At 49.4% G+C, this 21847-nt stretch overlaps 1 protein-coding gene and 1 long non-coding RNA gene across 2 annotated transcripts in view; one reads left to right on the plus strand and one right to left on the minus strand.

Moving 5' to 3' along the window:
- The first annotated feature begins 8528 nt into the window (after nucleotides 1-8528).
- Nucleotides 8529-21847, plus strand: part of LOC140702918 (uncharacterized) — a 37398-nt gene continuing 24079 nt past the window's right edge. Inside the window, exons 1-2 of the long non-coding RNA XR_013539529.1 lie at nucleotides 8529-9103; nucleotides 9723-9790. This is a non-coding gene — a long non-coding RNA (uncharacterized LOC140702918). The remainder of the gene's footprint in view (nucleotides 9104-9722; nucleotides 9791-21847) is intronic.
- Nucleotides 11572-12278, minus strand: LOC144585025 (jupiter microtubule associated homolog 1-like). Its single transcript, XM_078382466.1, has one exon. The coding sequence runs from the start codon at nucleotides 12175-12177 to the stop codon at nucleotides 11710-11712; it is 468 nt and encodes a 155-aa protein (XP_078238592.1). The 5' UTR covers nucleotides 12178-12278; the 3' UTR covers nucleotides 11572-11709.

The raw sequence follows: 21847 nt of genomic DNA on the forward strand, positions 1-21847 counted from the left end.
GTTTTTTCCATTCGCTTTATCCATAAAAGCCTCCAGGATGATCTTTTCTCTTTCCTCCTAGGAAGGGGGCGAGACTGAGCTGAATTCCCTTTGCCTTTTTTTTGGGGGGGGGCGAAAACAAAGAACCAAATCCAGGATCCCTCCAACGTTTGCAAGGTCAGTGAGATTTCAAGAGGTGGCTGAAGTAGCCTTGCCCCCCCCCCACTCACTCTCCTCTCAGTTTCCCTGGCCCGGCAGGGATTTGAATCCAGGTCTCCTGGTTTCCCGTCTGGGACTCCATCCATGACACCACAGTTCTTCTTTGAGCATGTGCAAAGTGCGGGTGTTCGGGGGTACGGTTTTCTTTGTATTTCATTTAGGTGTATTTTTTAAATGAAACCTCAGTCCTGCTCACCCCGACCTGATGCTCACCAAGGGCAGGTCCTCTTGGCAAGAGGCAAACCTTGGTCGTCCTGAGTTGGGGTGTGTATGTGTGTGTGGGGGGTGTTCCCCTTCAAGGCTCCCTTCTTCTTCCCCCTCGACAGACAAGCCAGACTGGGGGGTTTGGCTTTGCACCCTCCACCTGTACTTTGAACCCCGATGACAATTGATTAACAGGGAACGTCATTTCTGTTCCCACCTTCTCCTTCATTGGGAGGGGGGAGAGGGACAATAGACCAAGGCTGAACCCAAAGAAGATGGGGGGGGTTCCTCCATCTGGGTGCCCCTGAGGTCTGTGACTTGGGTGGTTCCCAACGCTTGCTGGGCCTCCTTCTGGACACGAGGCTGCCAGTGGACAACCCGGTGGCGTCTGCGGTCCGATCCGCCTGCATCCCTCTTAGAGCGGTTGCGCAGCTGCACCCCTGCCAGGACGCCCTGTCACTCCCCGGATTGGTCCAGGCACGGATATTCTCAAGATTAGACTCCCGTAATCCTCTTTCTGTGGGGCTTCCCTTGAGGCTGACACCGGCCGATGCAAGATGGTCTCCTAAGTCCACCGCTCTCCCACTCCAGCCGTCTCCTCTGGGAAGGCGATTCCACAATTCTGCGTGGATGATGGTTATTCCGTTCAACATTCTCTTTTTCCTCCTCTGCTATTTGCATCCACTCTTCCCTTATCTTCCGGCTCCATCCTCTACTCTCCCGTTTGCCCCAGTGGAAAGGTTGAGCGAGGGTTCCTTCCCCTTTCTGCTTCTTCCCTTGGTCTAATCATCCTCCCCCAGATAGGAATCCACGGGTTCTCCATCTAGAAACCTTCCCACCCTTCTAGCAAGAGCTTGCTCTGTTCCCCTCTACCCTTCTGGCCTCTCACTTCTCTCTCTCACTCACTCGCTCTCTCTGCTCCTCGTCCTTCTGACTCCTCGTCTCCTTCCATTTCTCTTCCCCTCATGTCCGACAGGGGTGGGTGAGTTTCCCCTTTTCCTCTTTGTCCCCTTTCCCTTCTTTGCTGGCTTGGGCTCCCTCCACTTTCTTTGGGTCGGGGGGGTAGGACCATCTTGCCCCCTTTCTCCCAATGGGGCTCTTGTGAGTCTCTTCTTCCCCCTTTTGGGATCCTGAAGAGGGAACTGAAGAAGGAACTTCTGCTTTGGGGAACCAAAGTAAGGATTTAAAAGTTACGTAAGAAAGGGAGGTGAACGTTTCAGCCTGGACTTCTCAGGACTTCACTCCCAAGCCTGGAACAGAAGTCAGCAGATGGGAGTGAGGCAGAGCGATGCCTCCAACTCCCTTCTGGGTTTTCTGTTTCGCCTATTTTGGAGTGCTCTGACCCTGGAGGCATTCAAGGAAAACTTAGGCCATCCCCTGGCAGATCTGCTTTGACAGTATTCCTGCCTTGAGCAGGGGGCTGGACTTGGTGGCCTTCTGGGCCCCTTCCAACTTCACTGTTCCATGATTCTATGGTTCTACGTGTGTTTGGCCTCTTGGCGGCATTCCTAAATAGGCCACCTGCTAATGAAATTTAACAAGGAGAAGGGAAACGTCCTGCACCTTGAAAAAAAGAAACCCGTCACCCAATTACATGATGGGGTATCCTTGTCTCATCAACACTATAAGCAAAAAAAAAAAAAAAAAAAGAGAGAGAGAGAGAGAGAGAGAGAGAGAGACATCTTGGAATCATCACAGATGACAAGCTGAATAGGAGACAGCATGTGATGCAGCTACAAAAAAAAGGGTAAATGCTATTTTAGGCTGCAGTAACAGAAATATAGTTTTGAAATCCTGCAAGGTGCTAGTCCTCAATTCAGCAGAGTTTTGGTGTCGCCTTGATTATTGCGTCCAGGTCTAGATACCACCCTTCAAGAAGGATGGTGACAAATTGAAAAAAATGGAGTGGTGGGCCTGCTAGAGAACACGTCAATGTAACTGTTTAAGTTACATTGTTTACCAGTTGCTGCCCGGGCCCAATTCAAAGTGCTTGTTTTGACATATAAAGCCCTAAACGGCTTGGGCCCTGGATACCTGAAGGACCGCCTCCTTCCATATGAACCTACCCGGCAGTTAAGATCTAGCCAGGGGGCCCTTTTGAAAGAGCCATCCCTCAAGGTGGTAAGAGGAAGGGCTTGTAGACAAAGAGCCTTTTCGGCAGCTGCCCCCAGATTTTGGAATGCCCTCCCAACTGAGATTCATCTGGCGCCGATTTTTTTTTTTTTTTTGGACTTATATACCGCCCCATAGTGCTACAAGCACTCTCCGGGCGGTTTACAATTTAATTATACAGGCTACACATTGCCCCCCCAGCAAGCTGGGTACTCATTTTACCGACCTCAGAAGGATGGAAGGCTGAGTCAACCTTGAGCCGGCTACCTGGGATTTGAACCCCAGGTCGTGAGCACAGTTTTAGCTGCAGTACAGCGTTTTAACCACTGCGCCACGAGGCTCTTGTTGATGACATTTCGGCGCCAGGTTAAAACCTTCCTGTTCCAGAAGGCTTTTAATTGAAATAATATGAACTGTGGGTCCTGATGGCAATTTTTAGAGTATTTATTTTAATTGTATTTTAATCATCTTATCTTTTATTGTATTTTAATTGAATTTTAATTATGTAAGCCACCTAGAAACCTTTGGATAGAGTGGGCGGCATATAAGTCAAATAAATAAATACATAAATAAAATGTCAGGTCTTTACCTGCAACCTTATTTCAGGGATTTTCCCACAGGAAACACTTGTAGTCCAGGTAGATAAGGTAGGAGATGAAGCTTAGGAAGAGGGTGAAATGGGTTGTCTGGAATCATGGGATCACCATCCATTGTTTTTTTCTTTCTTTAAATCATTAGCTAGCCTAATCAAAAAAGGACAGAAAGAAAACCTAGCTGCCCAAATGGGAATCCAGTAACATTTTGCTAAAAATGCTGTAGGTGGAAGTGAACTTGATCTGAGGAAGCTCTTGAAATTCAATACTGGGGAACCCTTACAGACGTCCCTAATGATAGGTGATCATTTTGTTCATTGCCATAATGTTCTTACCTTGTGACTCTTCTAATGAGCAAACACTTTCAATATTTGATTTGCATACAGTGGCAGGATGTGACTAATCTTCGGAAAAGCAGACGCAGATTCCAATTTGTCTCCTAATTCGATATTTATTTATTTATTGTATTTATACCCCGCCTATCTAGTCATTTCGACCACTCTAGGCGGCTTACAACATAAAGCATAGTAAGTTTAAAAAAAAATTATAACAATTAATTAATTAAATGATTCAGCAAGATGGGAAAAATACAAAATAAATCAAATAAAGAGAGAAAAAAGGAAAGAGGACAGGAATTAACTGGCAGGGAAGGCCTGCCTAAACATCCACGTTTTTAATTGGTTTTTAAAAGTACCTAGCGAGGGTGCAGCGCGAATCTCCGGAGGCAGGTTATTCCAGAGACGAGGAGCCACTGCCGAGAAGACCCGGTTTCTAGTTCTTCCCTTCCGGGCCTCCCTCGGCGTCAAGCTCCTCAGCCTCACCTCCTGGCTCACACGAGCGACACGGGTAGAACTAGTTGGGAGTAAGCGTTCCGCCAAGTATCGAGGTCCCAAACCGTTTAGGGCTTTATAAGTAAGCATTAACACTTTGAAGTCGATGCGGAAACAGATGGGCAGCCAGTACAGCATGGCCAGAGTAGGAGAGACATGTTGGTGTTTTTTCACTCCAGTAAGGAGTCTGGCCGCCGCACTCTGCACCACTTGAAGTTTCCGCATCAGCTTCAAAGGAAGCCCCACGTAGAGCGCGTCACAGTAGTCTAATCTAGAAATTACGAGCGCATGTACTAAGGTAGTGAGCGCCCCCATGTCTAGGTAAGGTCGCAGCTGGGCAATCCGCTAAAAGTGGAAAAAGGCGGTGTAGACTACCGATGCCACTTGCGTTTCCATGGTGAGCATCAGGTCCAGGTGTACCCCCAGGCTGCGGATCCCACTCTTCATGGCCAGGGCCACCCCCCCAAACATGAGGGAGTTTCCCAAGCCACCATCCACAGGGCCACCCACCCTCAGAACTTCCGTCTTGTCCGGGTTCAGCCTCAGCCTGTTCTGCATCCATTGCTGTACGGCCCCCAGGCAGCGCTGGAGGGACAGGACGGCATCACCTGCAGTTGGTGAAAAGGAAATATAGAGCTGGGTGTCATCAGCATATTGATGACATGATACTCCACACCCCCTGATGACCCCACCCAGCGGCCTCATATAGATGTTAAACAGCATTGGGGAGATGATCGACCCCTGTGGAACCCCACAATTGAGATTCCACGGGGCCAAAATACTCTCCCCAAGCTGCACTCTCTGGGGGCGGTCCTCCAAGAAGGAACGGAAGCAGGCCAGAGCCAAGCCACCGATACCCAACTCAGCGATCCTCCCCAGGAGGATACCGTGGTCAACGGTATCGAAGGCCGCTGAGATGTCGAGGAGGACCATATGGCTGAAATGGAGGATTATACAACGCTGGGCATCACTCACCAAGAAGTGCCCGTGTCCTTTACTCTCATGGCCTGAGCTTGGCATGAGTGGCACCATTTTGAATGGAGCAGAATATTTTCCTAGAAAGCACCAGAATCTGTTAATTTGCAAATGCTTGCCATGCCTTTCTGCTCCTCTTTCTTCTCTTTCCCAAAGAACTGGAAAAAAAAGAATTGAGTGGCTAAAGGTCACCTGTTTTTTCTCCCCTCCTGCTCCTTTCTTTGCCCCCAACTCCACCACCTTGTCTTCTGCCCCACTGATGACCCCTTGCCATAATTCCTGGTCTCTTTGCAGAGATGGGGGGAAAGGGACCCCCTTTTTATGGGTGGATTGGTCTTCTAGAAGGAGTCATCCAAGTCCCATGTTTGAGTCAAAGTCCTTGAATCCAAAGTCTGAGTCCTTGGAAACAAGTTTGGGGCCCTATTAAAAAAAGGTTTTTGTTTTCCTCAGAAAAAGGGGAGAGGTTGGGTGGGTTCTGAGTTGAGCTTGAATGATTGGGAAAGAAACCGCCCAGAAACCCGGTCCAGTTTGAGTGGAGTCAGTGGTCCTTCTCCGCAGTGAGTTCCCTCTCCACTCCTGGCCTCCTTTCTGGGGGGGGCTTTCCCCCCCCAAACTCCTAGATGTCAATGCCCCCCCCCAAAGCCCAGGGCTGGCCCACGTCTCCTTCGTACCACAACTCTCCCGCTCAGCCTCGTCCCTGGGGGAGAGGGATTTGTTCTCTTGCCCCATTCAAATGTGTGGGGAAAGAGGAGACGGTTGGGACCGGAGGAAAAGCCCCGCCCTGTTGAACTTCTGCCTGTCACGGAAGCCTTTAGAAGGGCGGGGTGTGGACAGGAGGACACACAGGTAAGAGGCGGGCACGAGTGAACCCCTGAACCCCACGGAGAACAACAGCGCACCCCCCCCCTCTTTCTTTCTCTTTCTCTCTCTCTCCCCTGAGGGAGGAATTTTTCAAAAATGAGCGGTTACTAAAACTCGCCCAACCGCCTTCCTGAGGCGAGACGTTCTGGCCGCCTTCTCCACTGCGCAGGCGCCACAGCCCCTCCCCCGCCCCACTCCGAGTCCGTCTGCAGCCTCTGGCTCCGCCCAGGGAAGAACAATGGGGACCCAATGAGAACGCGGTCCTCCTGCGTGTCACCCGTTGCTGGGCTCAAGCAATTCCGCGTCCCCCTGCGTTATTATGCCGTCCATGAAGGGGGTTGCCCGGCAACCCAGCGACGGTCAGGGGAGAGAGTCTGGCTCCGCCCAGAGTACAATGGAGGCCCAATGAGAGCTCGCTCCTCCTCCTGCTCCTTTCGCGTCACCTGTCTCCGAGCAGAAGCCCCTCCCTCTGGAAGGCAGAAGCCTGGAGGGCTGGCTGGGCAAAAAAACCCGTTTCCCCCTCACCCCCTTTCTTCCCCGTCGAGTGGCTGACAGGCTGCCCTCCAAGCCCCACCCAGGGCTCGGTCTGCGCACGCGCGAGATCCTCTCACTGGCGGCTCGGCTCTTACTCCTGCGCATGCGCTCTTCTTCCCCACGGGGGGCGTGGTTTAGCCAGTGAGGGAGGGGGTCTGTGGCGCGTGCGCAGTGGAGAAGGCGGCCATAAGGTCTTCCCCTCAGGAAGGCGGTTGGGCGAGTTTTAGCGGCCGTTGATTTTTTTAAAAAATTCCTCTCTCAAGAGAGACAGAAAAATATCTTTTCTGCCCCCCCCCCGTTTCAGGCTCCGCCCCTTCTGCTCCGCCCCCCTCCCCCCACCCACTTCGTCCTCGACCTCCCCTCCCCCCATCGCCCCCCCCTTTCCATTCAGGGGAAAAACAGGAAGAGGAAGAAGAAGAAGAGGAGCGGCGTCGAAGGGGAACCGGAGGTGGGGAGCCCCGCTCTCTGCCCCCCCACCCTCTAGGATCCGGGGGGGGGGAAGAAGAGGCCGCTTTGCAAGGGGGGAGGGGAGGGGATTCCTCGCGAGTTTCCCGCCAGAGGACCGGGAAGGAGGGGAGCCATCTTCGGTCGGGGGGGGGGGGAAATGCAGGACCGCTGTTTTTTTTGGGGGGGGGTTCAGAAGTAGCCTCTTCTCCCCCCCCCTGCCAACCCCGGAGACCCCCCACAATCCGCTCGGTCTGCGAAGCACGAAAGGCCTTGAGGGGGAGGGGAGGGGGAGGGGAGGGGGGTCCCTTTGTTTCTCTCCCTGCCCTCCTCCTCCTCCTCCTCCTCCTCCTCTTCCTCCTCGTATGGAGGCGGGGCTACATTGGGAGGGGGGCCCCTTCTCTCTGTGCGGGTCGGGGGGGGGGTCCTCCTCGACCCCCGTCTTTCCCCAGATCCTGCAGGCAGCCTCTTTTGGGAGGGGGTGGCGGATATGGGGAAAGGTGGGAATCGGTCCCCCTTGCTGTTTCTCTTCCCTCCAATGTCTCCTTCCTCCAGGAACCCCCTCCCCCAAACTTCACCCCCCCCCCAGATCGGAAGCGGGATGCAGTGGGGAGGAGAGGGGGGGTCTGCAAAGGGAGGACACGAGGGGGGGGGGGTCCCAGAAATGGGGCTTTGGGGGTGAAGAGGGGGGTCAGCTGGGGGCGATGGGGCTCCCCTCCTTCCCCCCCCATGCCTGGCCTGCTATCCTGAGTGTCCTCTGGATTCCCCCCCAAGTCTCGGGTGTTTGAAGGGGGCTCCTCAGAACAGTCTCTACGGTGCCCCATGGTTTTGTCTGTTTTCGTTTTGTCTCCTTTTGCCTTGTTTTATTCCTCTGGATTTCCCCCAGCGTGCTTGCAGAGACGAAGTCGGCTCCCTCTTCTCAAAGGGCGAGGGTGGGCAGTGAGTGAGTCGCCTTGCTTTCTGCTCTCCTCTGGAGGGAGTCGGGGAGCTTTCGCTGCCCTTTGGCGGCGGTGGTTGTCAATCGCAGGCACACTCAGTCTCTTACAGTGGTTGCGGTTGTTGTACTGCGCTCGCTGTGCTAGACTAGTTTCCTTTTGCGTGTTGCTTGGGATTGTTCTGATGGCAACATTTGCATGAGTGAGTAGATCTTTTACGGGTTGACTCTCTGGGAGGGGAGAGGGGGGCGGCATCTCCGGACATGGCCGAGGTTTCCTCCTGTGGTTGCAAGGCCGTTTTCCTTCTGGGTCTCCTCGAGGGGGAGGGGGATTCAAAGGGGGAGGAAGAGGGGATCTCTGGGGTCCAGATCTGGGACCCCCCCCATGGGTAGGGAGACCCCACCCACCGCTGCAAGGCCCTAGTATTTATTTATTTATTTATTTATTTAATATCCCGCCTATCTAGCCAGAGGAGGGCTTCATCATCCACTGGGTGGGTGGAGTTTCCTTCCCTGCGAGGAGACCCTCCCCTTCCCCCCTGAATCCTGCCAGCAACCGCCCCGGTGGGTGGGGAGAGAGGAACGTGGGAGAAAGTAACTTGCCTCCCATCTCTTTGCCCCCCCCCCGCGTGCCTCCCTCTCATGACGTGGGATGCCCCCCTCCCTCCCTCCCTTAAAGTCCTAGGTGGGGCTGGGGAGGAAAATGGGAGGCGGTGCTGGGGGGGCAGGAGGGAGGAGGCCCCATCCCTGGCAACATGAGGGAAAAGGGGGTTGCTGAGTGAAAGGGAGGAAGGGGAGAAAAAAGTCTGTCGGACCTCTTGCTCTTTTGCGCGCGCGCACACACACACACACACACAGAGAGAGAGAGAGAGAGAGAGAGAGGGATCTTTCTGGAGCGGAGGCTGAAAGGGAGATCCATCTCCCCAGGAATGGTCTTTTCTTCGAAGTTGTTCTCCCCCCCCCCAAAAACGCTTCAGGAATTTGGTTCCTGAAGGCGCTATCGAGGGCCGTCGGCTCTGCAAAAGACCTGCCCCCTCACTCCTCCTCCCAGGGGATTCGCCCTCCTGCCTCCAGTTCCTGGCTCTCCGTGGGGTGGAGCAGAAAAGGGGCTTTGGAAAGAGGCCGGAAGAGGCTCTGGTCCTTCCACACGGAGGGCAGGAGGAAGGAAGGACCAGAAAAGGCAGCCCAGCCTCTCCTTCTGGGGCGTCTCTTTCTCCTGGCGGGTCTTTTGTGGAGTGAATGGCTCTGAAGGGTCCGTTCCAGACCAAGTGACCACAAAACGCTTTCGTTTACTGCAGGGGCAACTGACACCAAGACCACCCCCACCCTCAGTGGCCGCCGTTCTCAACCCCGTGAGGTGACAAGAAGTAACAACTGGTCCCCTGAGAACAGAGGTCCACCACATCACACGGGCTCTGGTGATTTCTAGATGTTGATTTTGTTTACCATTTTTAGTGTAGCTTTGGTTTGATTCTCTTTAAGGTTTGTAGACTTGCTGTTTTCAAGAACGTTCAAATCTTGTGTTTTAAAGATTTACATTAGCTGCATTGTGACCTTTTTTTAAGGAGAAAGGTGGGGTAAAATATTTCAAATAAATAGTGGGAGAAATACCATCTTGTATGCTGGTGCTTTCATCGCAGGTGTCCGCGGGAAGCATGGTTCCTGTTGCTCTCTGGTTCCCGCCTGTTGCCCCCCTTCCTCCCTGGGTTGGTGGAGGTTTTATCTCGGAGCCCGGCATGAGATCTTCCTTCCTTCCTTCCTTCCTTCCTTCCTTCCTTCCTTCCTTCCTTCCTTCCTTCCTTCCTTCCTTCCTTCCTTCCTTCCTCCTTTCTTTCTTTCTTTCTTTCTTTCTTTCTTTCTTTCTTTCTTTCTTTCTTTCTTTCTTTCTTTCTTTCTTTCTTTCTTTCTTTCTTTCTTTCTTTCTTTCTTTCTTTCCAATAGAAACATGAGGAAGGCACATCCCGGAATGAAATGTTTTTGATTTGCTTTATCCGTAAAGCCTCCCGGATGATCTTTTCTGTTTTTCTTTTCTCCTAGGAAGGGGTGAGACTGAACAAAAACCAAAAACAAAGAACCACATTCCAGATCCCTCCATCGTTTGCAAGGTCAGTGAGATTTCAAGAGGAGGCTGAAGTAGCCCTGCCCCACGCACACTCTCTAGTGTCTCAGTTTCCCTGACCCAGCAGGGATTTGAATCCAGGTCTCCTGGTTTCCCGTCTGGTACTCCATCCATGACACCACAGTTCTTCTTTGAACATGTGCCCAGCGGTGATTTTGGGGGTACGGTTTTCTTTTTATCTTTTTTAGGTGTATTATTTAAAATAAAATCTCAGTCCTGCTCACCCCAACCCCATGCTCACCAAGGGCAGGTCCTCTTGACAAGAGGCAAGCCTTGGTCGTCCTGATTTGGGGTGTGTGTGTGTGTGGGGGGGGTTCCCCTTCAAGGCTCCCTCCTTCTTCTCCCTGAACAGACAAGGCAGAGTGGGGGGATTTTGCTTTGCGCCGTCAACTTTTGCTTAAAACTCTTAGGATAGTCGATCAACAGGGAACCTCAGTTCTGTCCCCACCTTCTCCTTCGATGGGAGGATAAAAGGGACGGTAGACGGAGGCTGAATGGGGGTTCAGCCCCCATTCAGGATGGGGGGGGTCTTCCAACTGGGTGCCCCTGAGGTCTGTGATTTGCAGGGTTCCCAACACTCGCTAGGCGTCCTTCTGGACCCAACGCTGTCAATGTTGAACCAGGTGGTGCCGGCGGTCCGATCTGCTCACTTCCCTCTCAGACGAATTGCCCAGCTGGGTCCCTCCCTGGATGCCCTGTGGCTCCCCGGATGGGTCCACACACAGAGAGTCTCTAAAGAAGCCAGAAAGGTTGACTAAAGAGCTTTCAACTCAGCTAAGTGTAAAAAAAAAGTGCAAGAAAAAAAAAGACCCAAAGGACTATTGCCCTGTCAGTCTGACATCAATTCCTGGAAAGAGTCTAGAATTGATCATTAAGCAGACAGTTTGCATTTACTTAGAAAGCAATGCTGTCATTACTAGAAGTCAGCACGGGTTTTTCAAAAAACAAGTCATGCCAGACTAATTCAATCTCCTTTTTTTTTTTTTTTCAAAATTTCTATATCCTTTATTTTTAAGCAACAATCCAGCTTTATCAAGATACAACACACAATTAGAAGGATGAGATTCTCACCTCATGGTCAAGCACTAGCATGATCATGCATAGCACTGGAGTCATTTGGACTAGAATGTCCCTTCTGAGATTTGTCTCCACCCAAAGCTAACTTCCATGTGGTCCATTCCACCATCGCTTAAAGGGGACCGATACTCAAGGAACAGAACAGCAGGCTCATGTCACCAGTCATAACTGGCACTGGCCGCATTTTCTCATGGCTGAATCAAGAGTCTTCTTAAGACAGCATGGTTGATTACTAGCACCACAACTCTACTGTTCTGTAGTGCACAACAGGGCTTCAGACATTTGCCAGTTATTGAACAATACCTTGGATAACCAACCAGTATGTGTTGCAGAAATGGGTAAGGGAGAAAGAGGAAAAAGAACATTTGTTACCCACCTTCTGATATGTACACCCCCAACTTTCAGTCCTCCTAAGCCAACTGAGGGGTTTCTATGTGTTTCAAGACAAAAATGCCACCTAGCACACTTAGAACCAACCAGCCTAGTTGATAAAACACACCACTATAAGAGACCTTAGAAACCATTTGGTCAGCCACAGGCTGCATAATAAGTACCACTGCTCTACATCTACCACTGGGGGGGGGAGGAATCACACATGCTACTTCCATTAGACCCAAGGGGGACAATACAGAAGTTGGGAAAGAAAAAAAAACACCTTCCTTTAAAATAATAATAATAAAAAAGATGAAGTACATAAAGTGCTTCTTTAATGATAGCTTGAGAAGTACAGTCAGGCTCAAGTTGTGCAGTTCACAAGCATGGAAGAAAAAAAGAAAGAACGACAGACATGAGTTCCAAGTAATAAGAAGGAGCAAAGGAGGATGATTTTTAACCGAGGACTAGGCTGGATTTTCCGCCAGGTGGATTTCTCCTAGATGGTGCTGGTGCTGAGGCTACTGGGCTAGGCACTGGTGCAGCCGGCAGGGGCTTTTCTTCACTCAGGCCTGAAGCAGCTTCTATTTCAACTTCTGTGTTTTCAGGAGCCTCGCCTTCCCCGCTCTTTGGATCTACACAATCACCAGAATTTGCATCAGAAGAATTTATCCTGTCTGAGCCAAGTTCTTCAGGATTTTCACTGATATCACTGGACTTGGCTGTTGATCTAGCCCAGGAGGGTGGATTCTCTTCTGGGGTCCCAAAGATACTGGATGCCATCTTGCTCCTTCTTCCTCCTTGCTGTTCTTTTGGCAAATCAAATCCAAGGTTGAAATTGGAACCACCACCTGGCGGACGAAGAACCCTAGAGCTGCTACGTCCGCTGGGGTCCATCCCCTTAAATGTGGTTGTGGTTGTCATGGCGGGGAAGAGCCGGAATGAAGAAACCGCCCGAGTGACGAGGCTAGCGGAAGATGATATTCCCGCACCTCTCCCTCAGTTGCTGCCGGCGAAAACTGCAGTCTTCAATCTCCTTTTTTAATAGAGTTGCAGGGCTGGTGGATGAAGGGAATCCTGTGGATGTAGGATATCTTGAGTTCATTTTTTTTAAAAAAATATTTATTTTCCAAATCAAATGCAACAATACAAAATACTTACCAACAATCTAAAACCCAGTGCACCCCCATGCCCACGGGACCTTTTGGAGTAATTCTTTTATTACTTTCCTTTCACTAATTCACATTCAAGAAATCTACCCCAAATAGCATTAAAAATATTCAAACTTATTTCCCCTCTTTTCACCTTAATTTCAGTAGTCAATTTGTCATTTAACGAAATGTCCCTACTTCATTATACCAATCTTCTACTATGATATCATGTTTGTCTTTCCCGTGTCTAGCTACGTATTAATAATTTAGCACTTGTCATAAAATTATAAATCAATTCCTTTGAGTAATAATCAAGCTCTAATTTATCAAAAATTAACAACTAAGCAATTTTTGAGTTAAGGTCAATCTCTTTTCCAAATATATCATATATTTCCTTAAAAATCAATTTTCAAAATTTCTCAATCTATTTACACTCCCAACCACATATGATAATATGTGCCAATTTCTTCATCACATTTCCAACAGGCCTTAGAATATTCTGAATTTTTTCTGTTCAATTTCACTGGAGTAATGTACCACCTTAAACTAATTTTTTAAAAAATCTCCTTTATTTTAACGAACATTAATCTTAAAACTCTCGTCTTCCAGATTTTTTTTCCAATCTTCTATTCTGATTTCTGTCTTTAAATTATGTTCCCAAATTGATATCAATCCTTCTATTTCATTCTCTTTCTCCTCCTGATCCAAAATTAGGTTATCAATTTTACTTAGTACTGCCTTCCTCAAACCATCCTTCTCCATGTCTTCATGTGATGATAGAAATTGTTCATACTTAGTACATTCTCTACATTTGCCAATAATCCTCAACCATTCTTTAGTCCATCTGCCTAATTGGATATAATTGTACCATGACAGTTTATTAGTTTCAAGTTTAGCTATAATCTGATCCTTTGAGCTCATTTTAATCATCCAGCCCTTCAATCTGGCAATTTTTTATCCTTAAACAAATCAACAAATCCCTTCAAGTTTACTGGGAAATTTTCTATTCCAGTCACTAATTTTATTGGTGAAGTAAAAGGACAAAATTCTTTTGCATAGAAAAATTGTTTCAAAATGAGTGTTATTGTAGGAAATTGTCTCATAAAAAGCATAGCCCTAAAAGCTTACCAGACTCAAAAACAAAAGTAGTGTTCAACTCTAAACCAACACAGTCTTAAAAGAATTTAGCGACATGTACACACTCCTTATTTTTCGCTCCAAAGGTTTATGAAGAAAAACTCCATCTTCAAAAGGAAGAAATGCATTTTAAACGTAGTTTTACATACCGGTGAGGTTTATTTCTTAGCTGCTCATCCCTCCCGAGCGGAAGTGACGTCCTAGCATATCTTGATTTCAGTAAGGCCTTCGACAAGGTCCCTCACAATATTCTTGCAAAGAAGCTGGTACAGTGTGGGACGGACAGTGCTACTGTTAGGTGGATTTGTAATTGGTGGACTGAAAGAGGTGACTTGTGGGGTGCCACAGGTTTCTGTTCTGGGTCCCGTGTTATTCAACATATTTAGCAATTCCTTGGATGAAGGAATAGAGAGTATGCCGATTAAATTTGCAGATGATACCAAATTGGCAGGGGTTGCTAATTCCCCAGAGGACAGGATTAAAATTCAGAATGACCTTGACAGATCAGAGTCGTGGGCCAAAACTAACAAAATGAATTTCGACAGGGAGAAATGTAAGGTCCTACAGCAAGGCAGAAAAAATGATCTGCACAGATCTAGGATCTAGGATGGAAGACACCTGGCTAGAAAAACAGGACCCGTGAAAAGGATCCAGGAGTCTTGGTAAAGCGCAAGCCGAACATGAGTCAGCATTGTGATGCGGCTGCCAAGAAAGCCGATGCGATTCTTCATTGCATACATAGGTGTATATTGACTAGATCAAGGGAAGTGATAGTACCACTCTATTCTGCTTTGGTCAGACCTCACCTGGAGTCTTGTGTCCAGTTCTGGGCACCTCAATTCCAAAAGGATGTTGACAACCTGGAACGTGTCCAGAGGAGGGCGACCAAAATGGATAAAGGTCTGGAAGCCATGTCGTACGACGAGCAGTTTAGGAAGCCGGGAATGCTTAGCCTTACAAAAAGAAGGTTGAGAGAGGAAATGATAGCTGTGTTTAAATATTTGAAAGGGTGTCATGTTGAAGAGGAGACAGGTTTATTTTCCAGGGCTCCAGAGACTAGGACGCGGAGCAATGGTTTCAAACTACAGGAAAAAATATTCCATCTGAACATTAGGAAGAACTCCCTGACAATCAGAGCTGTCCGGCCGTGGAAGAGGCTGCCTCGAAGGGTGGTGGAGTCTCCTTCTTTGGAGGTTTTTAAGCAGAGGCTGGATGGTCATCTGTCGGGAGTAATTTGATGGATGTTCCCGCATGGCAGGGGGTCAGACTGGATGGCCTCCGTGGTCTCTTCCAACTCTATGTCTCTAAGAATACAGTAATTCTCTTTAGGTGGGGCTTCCCTTGAGGTGGACACCAGGAGATGCAAGAGGGGCAGGGCCTCCTCAGTCCACCAATCTCCCCCTCCAGTCGTCTCCTCTGGGGAGGCGATTCCATAGCCCCGTGTGGGTGATGGTTCTTCCGTTCTACATTTTCTTTTTTCCTTTGCTATTTGCATCCACGCTCCCCTTCCATCCTGTACTCTCCCATTTGCCACAGTAGAAAAGTTTTCTGGCTGAGTGATCATTCCTTCACCTTTCTACCTCTTCTCTTTATATAATCATCCTCTCCCAGATATAAATCCATGCTTTCTCCATCCAGAAACCTTCCCACCCTTCTAGCAATACCTTACTCTCTTCACCTCCACCGTACCAGCCTCTACTTCTCTCTAACTCTCTGCTCCTGGTCCTTCTTATTTCTAGTCTCCTTCCTTTTCTCTTCCCTTCACATCCTAAATGGGGGGATGGCATTTCCCCTTTTCTCTTTTGTCCCATTTCCTCTTTTTGCTGGCTGGACGCTCCTCGCGGATACAATGGAATCGTGGATCAAGACTCCACACTCACTTTGTGTCCAAGACACATCTAACACACTCCGTCAGTCAGTCCCGATCCCAACCACCAAGGCAATATTTAACAGTCCACTCTTCTTACCTTGTTCCATGCACGGAGTTGCCTGGTTGTTAGATTTGTGCCCAACAAATTTTCCCTGTCTCCTTCACCGTGGTGGAGACAGCATGGTCACTATTCCCTAGCAACTCAGTAACATTCCTGTCCCTAACCAGGTCCTGAGTCACCTGTCCTCCGTTGGGATCCATGAGAAATTTGTTTGTTTGTTTGTTTGTTTGATTTATATCCCGCCCATCTGGTATATTCTACCACTCTGGGAGGCTACCAGCAAACATATATTCATTAAATAATACAAAGCCATTGACATATCCATAATAAAAACAGTGCAAAATATAATAAATGATAGATAGCAAAAGGAGAAAGAATTAAGTGCTGGCAGGAGGGAAGGCCTGGATGTACATCCATGTTTTTAGTTGGGTTTTAAATATACCCAGCATAGGGGCCTCACAAATCTCCGGAGGAAGGTTGTTCCAGAGGCGAGGAGCCACAGCCGAGAAGGCCCGGTTTCGTGTCTTTTCCTTCCGTGCCTCCCTCGGTATCAGGCTCCTCGACCTCACCTCCTGGCTCGCGTGGGTGATCCGGGTAGATCTTGGTGGGAGCACGCGTTCCGCCAAGTATTGAGGTCCCAAACCGTTTAGGGCTTTATAGGTAAGGGTTAGGACTTTGAAGTCAACGTGGAAACGGATGGGCAGCCAGTGCAGCATGGCCAGAATAGGAGAAATGTGCTGGTGTTTTCTCACTCCAGTAAGGGGTCTGGCTGCTGCATTCTGCACCACTTGAAGTTTTCGCATCAACCTCAAAGGCAGCCCCACGTAGAGTGCATTACAGTGGTCTAATTTTGACATTACGAGCACATGCACCAAGGTAATGAGCGCCCCCGTGTCAAGGTAGGGCCGCAGCCGGGCTATCCACCAAAGGTGGGAAAAGGCAGTATGGACTACCGATGCCACCTGTGTTTCCATGGTAAGCGCCGGGTCCAAATGCACACCCAAGCTGCGGACCCTGCTCTTTGCAGACAGGGCCACCCCCCCAAACGAGAGAGAGAGAGTCGCCCAGGCCACCAGCTGTGGGGGCCCCCACCCTCAGAACTTCCATCTTGTCCGGGTTCAGCCTCAGCCCATTTTCCTGTATCCATTGCAGTACGGTCCCCAGGCAGCACTGAAGGGACAGGACAGCATCACCTGCAGTTGGTGAAAAGGAGATGTAGAGCTGGGTGTCATCCGCATACTGATGACACAATGCTCCACACCCCCTGATGACCCCACCCAGCGGCCTCATGTAGATGTTAAACAGCATTGGGGAAATAATCAACCCCTGTGGAACCCCGCAATTGGAACTCCACGGGGCTGAAACACTCTCCCCAAGCTGTGCTCTCTGGGGCTGGTCCTCCAAGAAGGAACGGAGCCAGGCAAGTGCCGAGCCACCAATTCCCAACTTGGAGAGCCTCCCCAGGAGGATATCGTGGTCGATGATATCAAAGGCCACCGAGATGTCGAGGAGGACCAGCAGAGACATTTTGCCACTGTTGGCCTCCCTCAACAGGTCATCGTACAGGGCAACCAATGCAGTTTCTGTACCGTGGCGTGGCCTGAAGCCTGACTGAAATGGGTCCGGGGTATCTGTTTCCTCCAAGAGAGCCTGAAGTTGGTCTGCCACCACCCTCTCGACCACTTTGCTCATGAAAGAAACATTGGCGATGGGCCTGTAATTGCCAATTTCGTCCACTGCTAAGTTCAGTTTCTTTCTTATGGGCCTAATGAGTGTCTCCTTGAGGGCAGATGGAAACCTGCCCTCAAGGAAAGACCCATTTATTATTGCAGTGGCCCATTCTGTTGTTATCGGCCTGGTTGCTTTGATTAGCCAGGCCAGGCAAGGGTCCAAGGAGGAGGTGGTGGCTCGACAGAGGTCAAGCACCTTGGCTACAGAATCAGGCGTGACAGGCTGAAAGGTGTTAAAAGTTACCGGGCAAGACGGAGCGCTGGACATCTCTGCTCGACTCACTGTATTTAAAAAAGGAGAGAGCTCCCGGCGGATGGCCTCCACTTTAGATTTTAAAAAGCCTGCAAACTGGTCAGGTGAGAAACTAGGGGGAGGCCTATAACCTGGACCCGTTCCGGATAGGTTGCGCACTATACGGAATAACTCCGCCTGCTGGTTGGACACTTCGCTTATCCGCTTAGCGAAGAATGATCGACATGCAGCCTTTACCTTATTCAGGTAAAGGTTAGTTGCGACCTTAACAGCTATCCAGTTATGGTCCATCGGGTTCTTCCTCCATCTACGCTCTAGCCTTCTCCTTATTCGCTTAATCACTCGAAGCTCCTGGTTGAACCAGGGCGCCGGGTGGGTTCTGCGCCGGAGAGGGCATTTGGGTGCGATCGTGTCTATGGCCCTGACAGGAGCGCTTGCCAGGTCAGGCATAACACCTCTCATGACATCCTGGAATCCAAACGGATCCAGGAGCCTTCGAGGACGGACCATGACAATAGGTCCCTGCTTCCTGCAATGGGGGAGAGCCACTGTGAAGTTACATTTTACCAGATGGTGATCTGACCATGGCAAGGGGACCAACACGAGGTCAGTCACCATCAGACCACACTCGCTCCAATTGGTGGAAAAAAACAGGTCCAGCGTATGGCCACCCACGTGGGTGGGGCCCTTGACATGTTGGAACATGTTCAAGGAAGCCATGGTTTCCAAGAACTCAAGAGCTGGCCCAGAGGCCTCTGCCCCTGCATGCAGGAAGGGAAGTGGCTGGGTTGCAGAGAGCGCGGTAGCCCAGCAAAATCCCAATACCATCCCTGGCCCCAGCTGACACGTGGAGTGCCTCTAGACCCGGCTTTACCACCGAGGAGCACCTAGTAACCTGTAAGCTGGATTTATAAACAATGGCTACTCCCCTCCGCCCCTGCAGTCTACCCTGGTGCTGGACGGCATAACCGGGTAGAGAGATGAGAGCCAGCGGAGGACCCCCTCCCCGCCAGTCCACGTCTCGGTTATGTATGCCAGGTCTGCATCCTCCTCCAGGATAAAGTCGTGGATCACCTGGGTTTTGTTGGATACAGACCTGGCATTCAACAGTACCAGATTTAGAGTGGAAGGTTGGCTGGACTGGCTACCTCGATACTGGGGGTTGGTCACAGTCTCAGAACAATGAACAGCCTTCAAGCATCTGTTCATTGTTCTTCTGACACAAGTAGGGACTGTGCCAACACCATATCTCCCTCTGCCCATGACCACAGGGATGTTAAAAGGACCCTCACTGGGTAAGCAAGCCTCCCACTCCATGCCAGATAAAAAGAAAAAGAAAAAAATAAATAAAATAGAAAAGCAGAATCCTAAATAATACCACAATTTAACAAAGTGCAAAGACAAATACAATATGGTTCAAAATTATACAGTGTTATAATTAAAAATCCCGAATAGAAAAAATAGTATTTTTTAAATTGCATTTTTAATTATTTTTTAAACTACAAACACATATCTAACATACATTACAAACACCCCAAACCCTCCCCCCCTTTGAGGACAGGGATCCAGACCTCATTACTTTCCCACTTTCCCAAAACTCCAGAGAGCATTGAAGAAGAAAAAACTAAATAAGAAAACAAAGCCCATCAATCATTTTGCCCTATCTTCAAGTTCGACCTTGGGCCCAAGCATGTATTAAGTTCCAACTTTGTTTTTCATGGTCTCTCGGTTGATCTGGTAGCGCTTCTGATAGTGTGTCCAGTTCTATAATGTCCAGCATCTTCTTCAGGAGCTCCTCCATTGTAGGTACATCTTCACTTTTCCATTTTTGGGCCCAGAGTAACCTAGCTGCTATCAATATATGCATCAAACAATATTTAATTTTCTTGTCAGTAGTTTCTGGCATAATGTTTAATAATGCTATTTCAGGTTTAAGGTTTAATTTCTTTTGAATAATTTCTTTTATCATTTCCCACAACTGTAACCAATAGCCCCTAGCTTTTTCACATGACCACCACATATGATAATAAGTCCCCACCTTTTTTTTACATTTCCAACAGATATTGCTGCTACCTTCTGACATTTTTGCCAATTTTATAGGAGTATAATGCCATCTGTAAAACATTTTGAGGGTATTTTCTCTTAGATTTACTGGCTTAATCATTTTATAACAGTCTTTCCACATCATCGTCCAGTGATCAATGTCAGTGTTATAACCGAAATCCCTTGCCCATTTTACCATTGTCTCCGAATACAAAAAATAGTATTAAGTTTTTTAAAAAGTACCCAAGAAGTTACCGCCTCATCTAGTCCAAGTCTGTCCTCCTCCGCCTCGCAGCCTTGTCCTTTTAGGTTTTACCGGTCTTAGTGTTTTTATTATTTCAGAGGTTGTTAATATAGATGTTAATGGCAAGGGAAATGTCGGAGTGAGGATGTTACGAGTTGCATTACAGTGATGAGCGTGGGCAGCGTCAAAAGCAATAAAGTCCAGGCAAACAAGTTCTCAGTCCCTGGCTTTCCCTTTTCCCTTCCTCGAAAGGGAGGTAAGGGTTCTTTGTGACCAAACCGGGAAGGGCAGAGTGAACAGTCCGATCCAGGAAAGGAGGCTGCTGTCAGGAAGACCAACATGGCGGCCGCCTGGCAAGTCGGCTCTCTCCTCCCCACAGCCGCCCAGGGTCTTCCCCCCGCCGTCTCACCACCGGTGCCTGGGATGGTCCACCTCTCCACCACAGCAACACGAGGCACACGGAGCTCCTGGGCAACACAGCCACCTCCTTTAGCTACAGGAAACCCAGCAGTCCTGGCTCCAGCCTCAACCATGCAGTCAAGACAGAGCTCGTCAGGAAGAGGCGGGCGCCGAGTCATGAGGCTCCAGGTCTTCTCCCCTCCAAGGCAGCCGCCGATGTCAGCCTGGGTCGGAGAGCCCATTCCCCCGCAGCGCTCAAACGCCACCTCCTGCGGGCTGGCGAGGGCTTCCGAGCCTCCGAGCTCTGCTGACAAGCCGGAAGGCTCCAATCGAGCCCCAGCTCCGGCCCCGCGTTAGAGCTCTGGCTCCAGCCCCACAACCCCGTGCTCAGTCAGTCATCAGGGAGGCGAGGAGGAGGAGGACCAAGAAAAGAATGGGGGGGGGAGAAGGAAAGGGGAGAAAAAGGAAAGAAAAAACAAAATAGTGAGGAAAATCCAAGAGGCAAGCCGTTGCGGCGGAGAGAAGCGCTAGCTGCCCACCTCTGGCGCCATCTTGGGGGAAAAGGTTCTACAGCGATCTGCTCCAAGATGTAGTCATTTAGCATGTCAAGAAACCCGGTCTCTCTTTCTTGACCCGAGCATACCTTGGCCCAGTCGATGTGAGGATAATTGAAGTTCCCAATGTTTACGATCTTGTGCCTTTGGGACACCTCCCTGATTTCTATCCACTTATCAAATTTTCCTGCTCAAGTTTTTCCCAACATTTTCCCCTCAAGTTTTTGATCTGGAGGATGATGGCAAGCCCTCCAACCCACTATCACATTGTTCCTTGGGGCTGGCAGTTTAACCCACAGTGATTCTATGATGGAGTCAGATCCGCCGTCCATCGCCATTCTGCTGGATTCTACCCCTTCTTTGACCTAGATGGCAACCCCACCTCCCACACGCCCCTCCCTGTCCCTCCTCTAGAGTTTATCGTCTTGGATTGTGGTATCCCACTGGTTCTCCGAATCCCACCAGGTTTCTGTTATGGCCATTCTATCAATCTTATATCTACCCTCCAAATAGAAGTTAAGTAAATAAAAAAGTTATATAAATAGCATGCACCAGTTCTCTCATCTTTGCTCAGACGCTTTGGAGATTTGCATAAAAGCACCTGCGTACGGGGTCCCCCAAGAAGGGTGGCTTGTTTGCTTCTCCTTCCAGTGGACCAACAATCCCATCCCATCATGCTCCCAGGCCTAATTCCTACACTGTCATCACTTTGCTTTTTTCTGTCCTCCCCATCCTCATTCCACAAGGATGAGGAGTCCCGAAATGAACGCCTCTCGGCTCCTGTCTGCTTTCCCCTGGGATTCAGTTTAAACGCTGCTCTGCCACCTTTTAAAAGTTACGCGAGAGCAGTTCAGTTCCATGTTCAATCAAGTGAAGCCCGTCCCTCTTATACAAGCCCGGCTTGTCCCAAAACATTAATGAGTGCCAAATGAATCTGAACTCCTCTCCTTGACACCACCGTCTCATTCACGCATTCAGACCCCTGAGCTCGCGGAACAGGTACCACTTCCGAGAGCGCTACCTTTGAGGTCCTGGCTCTGAGCTCCCTCCCTAACCACCTAAATTTGGCTTCCAGGACCTCGTGGCTACATTTCCCGAAGTTGTTGGTAGCGACATATGTAATGATCTCGTGTCTGTAAAGAGACAATGATC

This window comes from Pogona vitticeps, chromosome W (genome assembly GCF_051106095.1).
Source record: "Pogona vitticeps strain Pit_001003342236 chromosome W, PviZW2.1, whole genome shotgun sequence".
Lineage (NCBI taxonomy): Eukaryota > Metazoa > Chordata > Lepidosauria > Squamata > Agamidae > Pogona > Pogona vitticeps.